This window comes from Peromyscus californicus, unplaced genomic scaffold (genome assembly GCF_007827085.1).
Source record: "Peromyscus californicus insignis strain IS unplaced genomic scaffold, ASM782708v3 Scaffold_4__1_contigs__length_199733344, whole genome shotgun sequence".
NCBI lineage: Eukaryota > Metazoa > Chordata > Mammalia > Rodentia > Cricetidae > Peromyscus > Peromyscus californicus.
This window is the reverse complement of record NW_026294562.1, coordinates 49551529-49564700: the sequence shown is the minus strand read 5'-3', so window position 1 is coordinate 49564700 and position 13172 is coordinate 49551529. Positions and strand designations below refer to the sequence as shown.

The 13172-nt window shown below is 38.6% G+C and overlaps 1 protein-coding gene across 1 annotated transcript; it reads right to left on the bottom strand.

Moving 5' to 3' along the window:
• Positions 1-3679: 3679 nt before the first annotated feature.
• On the bottom strand, positions 3680-11400 carry LOC128094238 (serine protease FAM111A-like). Its single transcript, XM_052712453.1, has 4 exons — positions 11015-11400; positions 10531-10614; positions 10014-10094; positions 3680-6083 (listed from the first exon to the last, which is right to left on the bottom strand). The coding sequence occupies exons 2-4, from the start codon at positions 10546-10548 to the stop codon at positions 4362-4364; spliced, it is 1821 nt and encodes a 606-aa protein (XP_052568413.1). The 5' UTR covers positions 10549-10614; positions 11015-11400; the 3' UTR covers positions 3680-4361.
• Between the last annotated feature and the right edge of the window lie 1772 nt (positions 11401-13172).

Below are 13172 nucleotides of genomic sequence, written 5' to 3'. Positions count from 1 at the left end.
GTAGAGGGATAAGGTAGTGAAAGTAAATATTTTGGAAATAATAATGGCAGAAATGACAAATGAGAGAAAAGGTCATATTTAAAGCATTTGTATGTATATTAGATGGGAATAAGTGTGGGCAGAGATCTGGAAACCAGAAAGGGGTCCTTAAGAAGAGAGAGTTTTAGGAAAGAGTGTTGGGAGAGTAGTAGAAAATGTGGTATAAGGACTCCTGTGAAGTGCTCAGCAGGTAGAAGCACTTGCCACCAAACCTGAAGGCCTGAGTTCAAACCCTGGAATGAATATGGAGAATGAACCACTCCTCCTCCAAGTTGTCCTCCGATCTCCACCCCCCCCCCAGTATGGTACGCATATGGCCACACACGTACACACTACTGTATGTGTGTGTGTGTGTGTGTGTGTGTGTGTGTGTGTGTGTGTGTGTGTGTGTATAGAGAGAGAGAGAAAGACATTCAGCACACACACAAGAGAGACAGAGACAGAGACAGAGAGAGGGGGGTTTAAGTGGAGTCACCCTACATAGGGACTAATGCTTCTCCCAGAAGCCATAGTTTGTCAAACAAAATGCCAAGTGCCAGGTGTGAAAGACCTCCCCCCAGGTTGGTCAGGGAGTTTCCAGAGACCCCTAAAAGAACACAGGTGTTTGCCATTGCTCTTGGTTACCTGAAAACACTTGATAAGACTCTACTGCTAAAGACACAACACACTTTGCTCATAGGACATGAAAAAAACAAACTGGTGTCAGCCTGGAAGCTTAGTTCCTGGTGGTTAGCTGTCACAGCACTGGAAAGTTTCAGGCAGGCTTCTGGGGGTGGGTGGGGGAGTCAGCAACATTCTCATTTGGGTGAGAACCACATGAGCTTCAGCAATGATTGGCCTTGCAAGACATGCCCATGTGTGCAATGGTGGTATGAATGTTATGAGAGTTATAACTAGTTTCTGGTTTGTATTAAGACATGTTTCATAGGAGGAAACTCATGCCTGGTACTGTAAATTTGGCCAAGAACCTGTGGTTGGGGAAACTCATATGTCTTTGAGGAGAACTGTATATCTTGCTAAAGTGATACAGTATCAAACTGTCTTCTAAACTTACCTCTGTACCCATAGATAAACCCAGTTGTCAGTCAGAGAAGCTGCTTTCGACAGTGTGCAGTAGTTAATGAAGAGACTTACAAGTTGTCAAAGTGCAGAGAACAAATGTCTGTGGAGTGCTCAGCCCAAACGGGACATCTATATTATATGCCCTTCCTCCAAAGCTCAGGGGATACTGTGGAAGAGGAGTAGACAGAATTAAATGCCAGAGGTCAGAGAGGACTGTTGTGAAACAATATCTTCAGGACATGGCATAACTGTTGTCTTGATGAGCTCACAACAGCTATGGTTATTTGCACAAGAAATGCACAAGTTCAAGGCAGACATATGCAAGCATCAATGAGAGGAGGGGTCCATGAGCCCCTGCAGAGTTGAGAAACTGTTAGCAGTCGATGGCTACTGGGAGAGGGGGCATACACCGTATAACTCCAGTGATAGGACATTCTGAAAAGGTAAAACTACAAAGACAATAAAATAAAAGGACGATTGTCAGGGTTGAGGAAAGAGAGAAGAGAGAGCCGCAAGAGGCATGGTTTTCTTCAGTGTTGTAATCTTAGGTAGGCTGACCAAACTCTAGTGCAGTGGTTCTCAACCTGTGAGTCTCGACCCCTTTGGGGATTCAAATAACCCTTTCATGTATCTGATATTCTGCATATCAGATAGTCGCATTATACTTCATAACAATAGCAAAATTACAGTTATGAAATAGCAACAATTATGAAATAATTTTGTGGTTAGAGGTCACCATAACTTGAGGAACTGTATTAAAGGTTTGCAGCATTAGGAACATTGAGAGCTATTGGGGTAGTGGATAGTTTCAAATCCATGTACATTTTGGTAGTGCTAATTTTGGACTCAGGGTCTATGAAAACAAAAAGAAGAGTGGGAGGAAGAATGGAAGGAGAAGAGGAGGAGGACACATGAGGTTGTGAGAGATCCAGAAAGAGTTAAATGGGCTTGTGGGTGTGGATATGATAAAAAATACATTGTATTTGTGTGTGGAACCCTCGAAGAATAAAGTAAACATTAAATTTTACAAAAGAAAAGAAATGTGGAAGATAGAAACCAATTATTTTTTGGAAGATTATGGGTGGAAGCTAGATAGGAGTTTGTAATATCTGTCTTGCAAGTTGGGTCTAAGGTGATGGCTTTGCAGTTTCTGCATACATTGCTAGTAGTGTCATAGTGACAAGACATGGCATCTCCGCAGGCATCTACACCTCCGTCAACAACTTTTCTCCCTGCTCCAGGGCTTTGGGGTGACATCCCCTAGTTGCAGTTTTATAGAAGCTATTTTCTCCTGTTCCTCTCACACTCCAAGAGCCTCTGATTCTTGTAATGTCTATGATAGTTTAGCTTCCCTAAACTAGCCTCAATTCTTTAATACACCTTGTAATCCTCAGAGGGTCTCCATCCTTCCCAGTGCTGTGCCTCAAATCCAAATCAAATAAACCACAACACAGAACCAGATGATACCAAATGTTGGAAATGGGGGAGAGAACCTCTCTCATTTGTTATTGCTGAAATATGCAAAACAGTAATTACCTTGGAAGAATTGTGGATTTTTACAAAACTAAATATTGTCTTAGTATAGATTCCAATTATACTCTTTGGCTGGTTGGTATTTGGCCAACAGTGTTGAAAATATGTGTCATACAAAAACCAAAACACAAAACTGCTACACAGAGGTTTTGTACCAGTTTTATTCATAAACACTGAACATTGGAGGCAAATGAGATCTCTTGAAAAAGAAAGTAAATAAACAAATTATGGCAAATCCATGCATCACTATGCAGTAATGAATATAAATGATCTATATATGCAGGCAACTTCAATGGGTCATTGATAGTCTTGAGATGTACAAAACACACTACTCCACTTATGTGATACTCTGGGGAAGGTAGAACTACGAGGACTATGATGAGATAGATGATTACCAGCATTCAGGAAGAGGAAAGGACAGAGCAGGGACTTGGAAGGACAGCCAAAGGACTCTGTAGATACTTTAGTAGATGTGGGACATTACACATGTGCTAAATCCAGTAAGTGGCATACTGTGAAGTTTAAGTTACACAATTTTACAAAATCATCCAGGAACTCAAAGGCTCAAAAGACAGCATGAATGTGGGATATCCCAGGAGAATTTATTTTTTGTGTAACTACTCCAAATGTTTAAGGAATCTCACCCAATGTGTGAAGGGTATGTGTAGGGTGGGTGGAAGACCTGTCTCAACTTTGGAAAGGAAAGGTGTATGTCAGATTAAAGCAAAAGGAATTGCACAGGTGCATATTATTTAGTTGATAAAATGTTATTTCTCATCCAAGTACAGATGAACAATTTTGCTATATATGCTATTGCTCTGTATCTATCATCTATGTATTTAGGCATATATCCATGTAGCTACAAATATCTATTATATGTCTTTATAATATATATAAATATATATGTATATATATATGAATTTATGGCTCTGGATTTATAACTATGCATTTGTTTACCTATATCAGCTAATTATCTATGGGTCTATATCTATGTATTTATCTATTCACATATTATTTATGTCTATGTATATATGCATTATGTATATATCTACCTATATATGTATCTATCACCTATGTATCTATGTGATTATCTATGTAGCTACTATCTATGAATCTATACTTTATGTATGTATGTATTATCTATTTATCTATCATCTATCATCTGTCTGTCTGTCTATATAATCTCTGTATTTATGTATCTATACTCTGATTAATCAATTAACTAAATGACTGAGATATGGTAAGATCCATATTTCCCACAGTTGGAATGGAGATTTATAGAGATGCACTGAGAAGAGGCAAAAATGGTCTATGTAGTTATGAATCAGATTTGGTAACATCCATGATAATTCTGTAATTTATTGTAGATATTGTTATTAATAACAAAAACTAAAAAGAAGACATGAAAGTGAGATAGAGATAAGGGTCCTAGAAAAGTTGAAGGTGGCAGTAGATGGATATGATCAATATGTATAAATGTGTGAGACTTTCAAAGAATAAAAATGTTATTCTTTTTTTTTGGGGGGGGTGGGTTTTGAGACAGGGTTTCTCTGTGTAGCTTTGAAGCCTGTCCTGGAACTCACTCTGTAGACCAGGCTGGCCTCGAACTCACAGAGATCCGCCTGGCTCTGCCTCCTGAGTGCTGGGATTAAATGCGTGCACCACCACTGCCCGGCTAAAAATGTTATTCTTTAAAAAGGAAAAAGAGAGTAAATGCTCTCCAGTCCTCAAGGATCTTGACTTGGCATTTCTACATCCTGCTGATTTACACATTCCGTATCATACCATGTTCTATGGTTTGTCTTAATATAAGTGAAGATAGGTTCCATAGCACAGCCAAACTCTATAATACTGGAAACACCACTTTCATACTCACAAATGACACCAGCAGTGTGCATGGCTATGAGTGATCCTTTAGAATCGAATACAGGAGATCCCGAAGACCCACAATAAAAAATGTTGTCCCAGGTAAGCACACCAGGTTCATGGACTGTTTCTTGGAAACTTCTCTGGGTGTACATATAGACATACTGTGGAGGGTTGCTGCCACCCACTGCTTCTCTTTCCTGAATGTGCTCATCTCGAGAAACCAGAACACAGCCATCACTAAGCTTCTCTTTTGTATCAGGATGACCAATCATATAAATCAATCCACTGGATGGTACAGGAGCTATTCCATTATATAGCCCTGCAGGGACTTGTTGTTCATTTTCTTCCAGTTTCAGGACAGCGAAGTCAAGGGTTTCATCATATATCTCAAACCAAGATTCAATGGAAAAGCAGTTGTCTTCATTTGCATCAAATGTGACTTTTGCACACTGACTAATTTTTTCTGCCCACTTACTTTGCTCTGTGCCTTTACCCACAATGTCATTTATCACATGCATACAAGTGAAAACATAGAATCCTGTAAAAACAAAGCAGGTGGCATAGCCCTCATTTCCGTTGTTGTTCCAAACTATGAGCCCAACTGAGTCACTGAACTGTGAAAGAAGTTTGAGCACTCTAGTTGGGGTGGAGTTTTTTGTCAGTTTCCTGAAGTTTTCTCTGTGCATTTCAAATGAGGAAGTTTTCTTACTTTGTTTTTCACTTTCTTCCTTGATGTATGCTCTGAGTTTTTTACACTCTCTCTTCAAGGTGAGGTACTCGTTCACAGTGTATTCTTTTAACTCATAGTAAGATGGCTTCTCTAAGTCAGTGAAGTCTGCTGCCTGAGGACAACTTTTTCTCTCAACCTCGACCTGAAAGAGCTTGTCCTCTAACTCATCAACTGGCTGGGTGTTTTCTATGATGGTGTCCAGGTCATTAATGAGCTTCCAATGGTCACTCTCCACAAAGGAGTGAAACCTGCCATCCTTCCTCAGAGTGTCCTTAATGCTCTCTCCCTTGAAGCCATAGACACAGAGTTTGTTCCCCTCTTGGTGAAGGTCTCTGCACTTGAGAATCCTTTCGTTCCTCTTCCCAACTGCGTGAATGTAAAATTTGACGCAGTCTGCATATACCTGGTCCTGCAAACCAAACACTTGTTTACTTTCTCCCTGCTCACTTTCGGTTTTAGAGAATGTAATGATCATGTGGCTGCCTTCTGGAAAACAGCAGAGAGGCATGCCAAGATTTATATACCCTTTGATTCCTTCTTTCCCACACACCAGCATTTCTTTGCCTTGTTGATTTTTTATCTCTTCTTTGACAGCATCGAGAGTGTTGAGTGCTGTGTATAAGCTATCTGTCTTCCTATGTGTGAGCAAGTATTTCATTTTTTCATTTTTCTTGTGATTTCCATCTAAGGTGATGCTGACTGTCTTATATGGGGAAGTGATCTGATCTTGCCGACATTTCTTAGTTGAATATACCCATTGTTCCTGTGTGTTGGTTTGCTCACTTGCTCTTTTTCTAGATTCCACCTTACTTTGGTCAATATTGCAATCACTCTTTTCTCCTTTGGGGACCTAAAAATAAATGGTAGATAATCTAATGTTTCCATTTTTGTGTGTATGCAAATTCACAGAATTCCTGTGGGAAACTCAGTACCAACCTCAAAAGACCAATGAGTAGAAATAATCAGAGTTTAACTTGGAATCCAAAATACAAGCTCAACTTCCTATCAAATTAGTCAGATAATCTCCTCACATTGCGTATGGTACATTTCCCAACCAATAAGAGAGAAGACACAAGTTATTCAGATATTTTAAATATGCTAACTTCCTGATGGAGCATTTTAGGTCTTGCTTATTATTTAAACAGTAGAATTTTCATCTTTGCCAAGCACAGTGGTATATTGCACTGGCAATTGTATTCATTTGTTTATTTGTTAATGTTTTTCTGTTATACAACTTCATTATGTACGCAAGGCCTCCCTGGAACTCTTCAGTTAGTCCCTGTTGGCCTCAAACATATGATTGCCTTGCTTATGTCTTCCAGTGCTGGGATTTTAGAGATACCTCACCATGCCAGGCTTTATAATTTTTAGTTTAAAAACCTCAAAATCAGAAAGAGTTCAGTGCAATGATTTAGTATCAGGTATTCAGCACTAATACTAAAAAGATCATTAATTAATTATTTGCTCATAAAAATAGTTATTTTTGGTAATTCATACCTTGACTCACTCAGCATCTAACATGCAAGAACCCACCACAATCCACCATTACATCAATATCCAAATCCTATGTGGAATATTCTTTCACATTGTCTGAATAGATGATGCTGTGACTGGTTTTATAAAGAAGCTGAATGGCCAATAGCTGGACAGGTGGAGTTTAGGCAGGACTTTCAGACAAAAGAGAACATGAAGAAGAGGAGGAGTCTAGAGGTCTTGAGGAGACACGGAAAGAAGTAAAATGAAACTTGCCATGTTAAAAAAAAAGGTACTGCCACGTGGCAGACTGTAGATAAGAAATATGGGTTAATTTAAGTTATAAGAGCGAGTGACAAACTGAGCTATCAGCTAAGCATTTATAATTAATAATAAGTCTCTGTGTGGTTATTTGGGAACTGGCTGGTGGGAAAGAAAAGTCAGCCTACCAATGGTGTTCCAATATAGGGCTGGAATTTCCTCATATGACCTAAAAAAGCTTAAAAAAGATCCTAAGCACGCAAAAACAGAGCCAAATGTCGCCTCCTGTTAACCACATTTTCTCAGGTAGACTTGGTGCTAGTGGCAAAGAGCTGCTCAGCTCCTTTAAGAGGCAGCTTCCTGGCTCATTGCTATCAGCAAACATGGGTACAGCTCTTTTAAGAGGCCCTGCTACCAAACACTTAAATGGGATTTATGAGTAGTGGGTGGCAGTGTGGACCCATCAACTTCCCAGAGCTGGGGTGGTAAATGTGGCTGCCACCAGTACCACTGCCATGAGGCTAAGCTCCCATGGAACCAATGGAGAAGGAGCCAGCAGCCAATGCCTCGTGTCAATGCATGAGCTAAGCTGAGCCATGATGACAACTAACATAGCAGTTTAAGATTTGTCTCATGTGAGCAAAAAACAATACCAATGCTAGGTAAAGACAGATCCAGATGGAAAAAACTCTAAACTGGCTACAGTGTGTTTAAAATATACATAGGCTTGGGAGAGAAAATATATATATAGTCATAGAATAAAAAATAGTGTAAAATTAATGAAGTCCTTAAAAAAGGAGTGAAGTAAAATTTTATATATATATATATATATATATATATGCATACATACATATATATGTATGTATGTATATGTGTATATATGCCATGTAAAGATAGGAAATACACAGAGAATCTGAATTCTATATATTATTGTGTTATCTTTAGATTTCCTGATTGCTAATGAAGGAACAACAGCTGCTAAGACACATTGGATTATGAAAACTGCTGGATTAAACCAACCTATATATTCTAAAAATATCTTGACTTCAAAGTGGAAATCAAAAGGTATGTTGTTTTTGGGGGAGAGGTTATGCTTTTATTTCCACAGGAAATGAGAGGCTATGAATTCATTTCATGTTGATATGGATCATGTTTGATTGGGGAAGACCCCCAAAAATCCTGGCTACAGCCATAAAGAAATAAACCTAGGAAAACTACAAAACATGTAATATATATTTTACAGAAGAACTTTGGATGACTGTCCAGACAGCCAGCTGTTTCTGTCAACTCTTAGTTTTGGCAGTCATTTGCTCTATATTTCCTGTTTACTTGGGTATAATTATATCCTTCTCAGGTTTTTGATGGGATTGAAGACTAGATAGTTACAGTAACAGTTCTCCCTAATCATGGCAGAAAGCAAATTAGGTACAAAACTCTCCACTCTTGAGGAGAGGACAGCTGATGAAGTATTTTCTCTATTTTGCCAAATACAAATGGACTGGATATTGTAACTGTAATTCTTACTTGATAACTGTTTTGTTGTACATTTTACTTTGCTAAGGTTAAAACTTTCCTTTTTAATTAGACAAAAAGGGGGAAATGTGGAATATTACTTTCCACTATCTGAATCTGTGTTGCTGTGATTGATTTTATAAAGAAGTTGACTGGCCAATAGCTGGACAGGTAGAGGTTAGGTGGGACTTGCAGACAAAAATAGAGCTTGAAGAAGATGAGGAGGAGTCTAGGAGTCTTGAGGAGACATGGAGAGAAACAAGATGAACTTGCCATGTTAAAAAATAAAAGGTATCACCATGTGGTAGAGCTTAGATAAGAAACAGGTTAATTTAGGTTATAAGAGTTAGTGACAAATTGAGCTATCTGCTGAGCATTTATAATTAATAATAAGTCTCTGTGTGGTTATTTAGGAAGCAGCGGGTGGGACAGAGGTGATCAGCTGTCTAGATGGAAAACACCTACAATAAGTGGAGAAGAAAAAGACTTCCCTGAACTTTTGATAAACATATTGACATACTGAACATTTTCCTTTTGAGTTCCTTTCCTATTATCACATAGTAACCAGCAAAGGAACTGGTCATGTGAATGTTAATACTCAGTTTCCAATCATCTCCCACTGGCCTATGCATTCTTTTTTGTAAACTTTGTGCCCACAATTTCTATTTTTATAAGATGTTATTTCAAGGACTGGGGAAGTGTGGTGGTTGGGATTAAGGAGGACTGATTCAAACAATGTAAAGCGAAAGCATCTGCCTCCTGTGTTTGGAAGGTTCATTTTCCCTAAGTCATGTTATCATGAAAATGATGCCAACAGTCACCCTTCATATTCCAGCAATGCTACACACTGGTAGTAAGGATAGCAGTGACAAAGCACGGTCAAGATTAAACCTCTTGTCATTTGAAATAACACTAATATTCTCAGATTTAGAGATTAAGAAGAATGTAAGACAACATAAATTTACTCTGGCCGTTCCTAGATATTCCCCTAAAGCATGTCTGCAGTCTAAGTGCTGTCACCAGCAATATTGTTGTCATGCTGTGTGGAGTGCTGTAAAGGATTTTCAACTTTTCAAAGACATTTGGGTCAATTTAGATACTTTTCCCTGTGAGTGTGTGGTGTTGTGGTTATTGCTGTTGTTTTTTTTTGGAATATTATACAGCCCTGATTCAGCAGGAATGTGAAAATTTCCTTCCTGCTTACAGAGTGCTGGGGTTACAGGTCTTGCTTAGCCTGAAACTTTTAAGGGAAAGGGAAGTAGTGTGTGTGGTTATCAGATTATTGCTCTAAAATAGAGCAAGACAGAGACATATCCAGGCTTGACATGGATTTTCTAGCTATTTGGGTCTTCTAGCTTTATGGAACTTGGATAAGAAGAAATAGGCAGAGGCTTTGAAGCAGCATCCTCAAATGCCTGTCAATACTCAACCTTTTTGGTATGTTCAAGTGAGCTTTATAAATACAGAAAAGGGTCATTTTTATAGCCAAGCCTGGAGAGAAGGAGGAGTTCTGATTTCACACCAGAAAATTTACCCAAGTCTTCAGTTTTCCTTCCGGCAACTCTCTTTTCTTCCTCTCCGTAAAAGAACAGCAAACACAGTCTTCCTCATTTGTCTAACAAGATCACAGTAAGAACCAATATACAAAAAAAAAATCATTTTATAAACTTAAGTAGTATAAGGCTATAGGTTGTTCTGATTCAATAAATCATCTGTACTCAGAACATTTCCATGCTGTGAATTAGTATTGATTTCATTTTCCCAAAGTTTACCTTGCATTTGATATTTTTGTTATTATTATTGTTGTTGTTGTTGTTTTAGGCAAAATTACAATAGTTTCCCTTCAGTAAACGACTACTTTAATGTGATTTAAACTTGAATTACAAATCCCTTCCCAATTCAGTGCACTAAAATAGAAAGAACCGGGTAAATGGGGGTGACTTCATAATGCACAAGGAAGCAGGTTCCTGGCAGGAAGAACTATGCAATTTAGGACCAAGTATGGCCAAGTCTATTATGTGTATATTTTGTAGCAGGATATATAGACATACCTGAGAAGAATGATACATGGTTTTCACGGTTCTACTTATATCACAAAGGCTGCTCTGTGACCTGCAGATGGTCCACCTGAAACACTAATTTCAAAATGATTCAGTATGTGGCAGAATCTGTAGAGAGGAAATGATTCATTAGGGTCCCGTATCCCACGTTAGCTCTGGCCTTGCTTGCCCCAGTATGCTAAATTAGGAAGCAGCTAACTAACTCACCAAGCATAACCACTCCAACAACAAACAGAGAGTATTCTGTGTCAAGCACTACCCTAAAATTTTTAACAGAAATTACCTCTAATTGCTAGCCCCACAATCATCATGAAAAGCAGGCTTTCCTTAGATTTTGTTAGGGGGAGAGAATACCATTGACAAGAGACATCACATGCCCAAGCCTAGAAACTGAAGTAAAGACCGAATTCAAACACAAAAAGAAAAACCCCACATAGCAGCTTGCAGTCAGGGAATTCAAAAGTTTTCTACCTACCTTGAAGTCAAGCCCTGGTTTTCCTTTAAGATGAAGGTAGTAAAGCTATGGTAAATTTGCAGAACAATAAATAAGTAGGCGAAGAACTCGGCAGTACCCTGAAGACAAAAGAAAGAAGGAAAAAATATCAAAATAAGATCTGGGAAAAAAATATCCAAAATGATAGCTTAAATCACTGCTTCAGTATTTTTTTTTTGGTTTTGTTTTTTGTTTTTTGGATTTTTTTCTGTCCAAAGAGGTATTTTTCCCTGCATTTTTCTTTTATTCTCTCTCCAAAAGAGAACATTTTGAATTAAACATTAAAACCTTCATTAGCGCTAAATACCATCAGAAGGATCTATGTTTATTTATTACCTCACCATCTAGACAATACCCAGCATATGGCAGACCTTTCTGGTACATTCGTAAAGAAAGATACATTCATGGAATGGGAGGAGGAGGGCCTGTGATGTGCTGGGCCATATTCCAAGGGCTTTTCCCCAAATAGGTCACACAGCTCTTGCAATCTTGTGAGATGGGTAATAATAGTCCCACATTAGCCACAAAATAGAACATTTTTCTGATGGAAAAGACCGAGGAACATATCATGAATTTCCAAATATGTATCACATGACTAGTAGTATTTTCTCTTTTTGAACATCTATTTTGTCTTTCATTTAATAGGTGACAGAATCATCATGACATTTTAAACCCAAGTCACTTTTCATCTCTAGAAATGAAGGACCTTATCTTCTACAGTCACAGTGCCAATTTATCTATGCCAATAAAAATAAACAGAGATATAGAAATCATCTTTAGTTAACCATTTTAAGGATTTGTTTATTTATTTTATGTGCGTGTGTGTGCCTGAGTACATATTACACCATGCAAATGCAGGGCCCATGGAAACCAGAAAAGGGTGTACAATTCCCTGGAACTCGAGATACAGGTGGTTGTGAGCCAGTATGTGCTGGAAATGAATCTGTCCCCTGGGGAAGAACAGCGAGTACTCTTAACTACAGAATAAACCTTTTTTTTTTTTTTTTTTTAAATACAGGATCTTGCCATGTAATCCCATCTGACTTCAAACTTGTGATCACCTCGTCTCATCTTCAGTGGTGGGACTATAAGTGCATACCACCAACAAGACATAACTGTGTACTTTAACAGTTTTATCATAGTTATTAGTCTATTGAAAAGAACAGAGCAATTGACTCAAGAATTGTCACCTCTGGGTTGTTTCTTCACACTGTTGTGTAACTGATTCACTAAGTCAAGTGGGAGCCATCCAGAGACTAACCAATTATCTTAACCCCTCTCCATTGTGGAACCCAAGCCCTAGAGTTCTGTCAATAACTACTACTGATGAGTGATGATGAGAAAAATCTACATAACCCATCTGGACCTAGTTTCTCATTGGTAAAAAGCAGCAGCAACTGTAAATGAGACAAGGACATCTTATGAAAACATACACAGTGCCAACAAGTCTGGGCTCAGCTCAGACTGCACTCGACGGCTTCCTGACCATGAGCACAATGGCTATCTTCTGCGTCTTCCTCACCCTAAGATGAGTGGTATAGAATCAACATCGACTATTGTGAAGATTAAAAATATGTCATGTAGCTGGGCATGGTGGCACACACCTTTAATCCTAGCACTCAGGAGGCAGAGACAGGAGGGTCTCAGTGAGTTTGAGGCCAGTTTGGTTTGCAAATTGAGTTCCAGGACTGCCAAAGCTGTTACACAGACAAACCCTCTCCTCAAAGCAAAGCAAAGCAAAACAAAACAAAATAAATAAATAATAAATAAAATGTGGATGAAGGCTTCAGACAATGGCCATGTGTCACAGATTGCTCAGGGAACATTACTGCTAGTGCTGTAATCAACACCCTTAACCAAGGACATTTTTAGAACAGTGGAGATTCTGAGAAAATAAAAGTTGGAAAGTAAGTGGGAAACTGGACTATGCTATAAGATTTCTGAGGGCACAAATTTATTTCTCAATCAGTCAGACAACTTGGGAATTACTGTTATCTGCTGATGACTCATCAGATGGACTCATTCAGAAAAAGAAAGTGAACAGATATGACAGGGCAACACGGAAGTTCCTCCATCTTGTAGTCTTGCTGAGGCCATTTTAGGTTTAACTCAATTTGATCTCTTAGATGGAGAATCCCAT

What these genes read in the sequence shown, in the direction of transcription:
- LOC128094238 (XM_052712453.1), bottom strand. An exon ending in AAGGAAAACTGAAGACTTGG is followed by an intron (nt 6,084 to 10,013) that starts GTAAATTTTCTG and finishes ATTTATTTTTAG; the next exon opens with GTCCCCAAAGGAGAAAAGAG.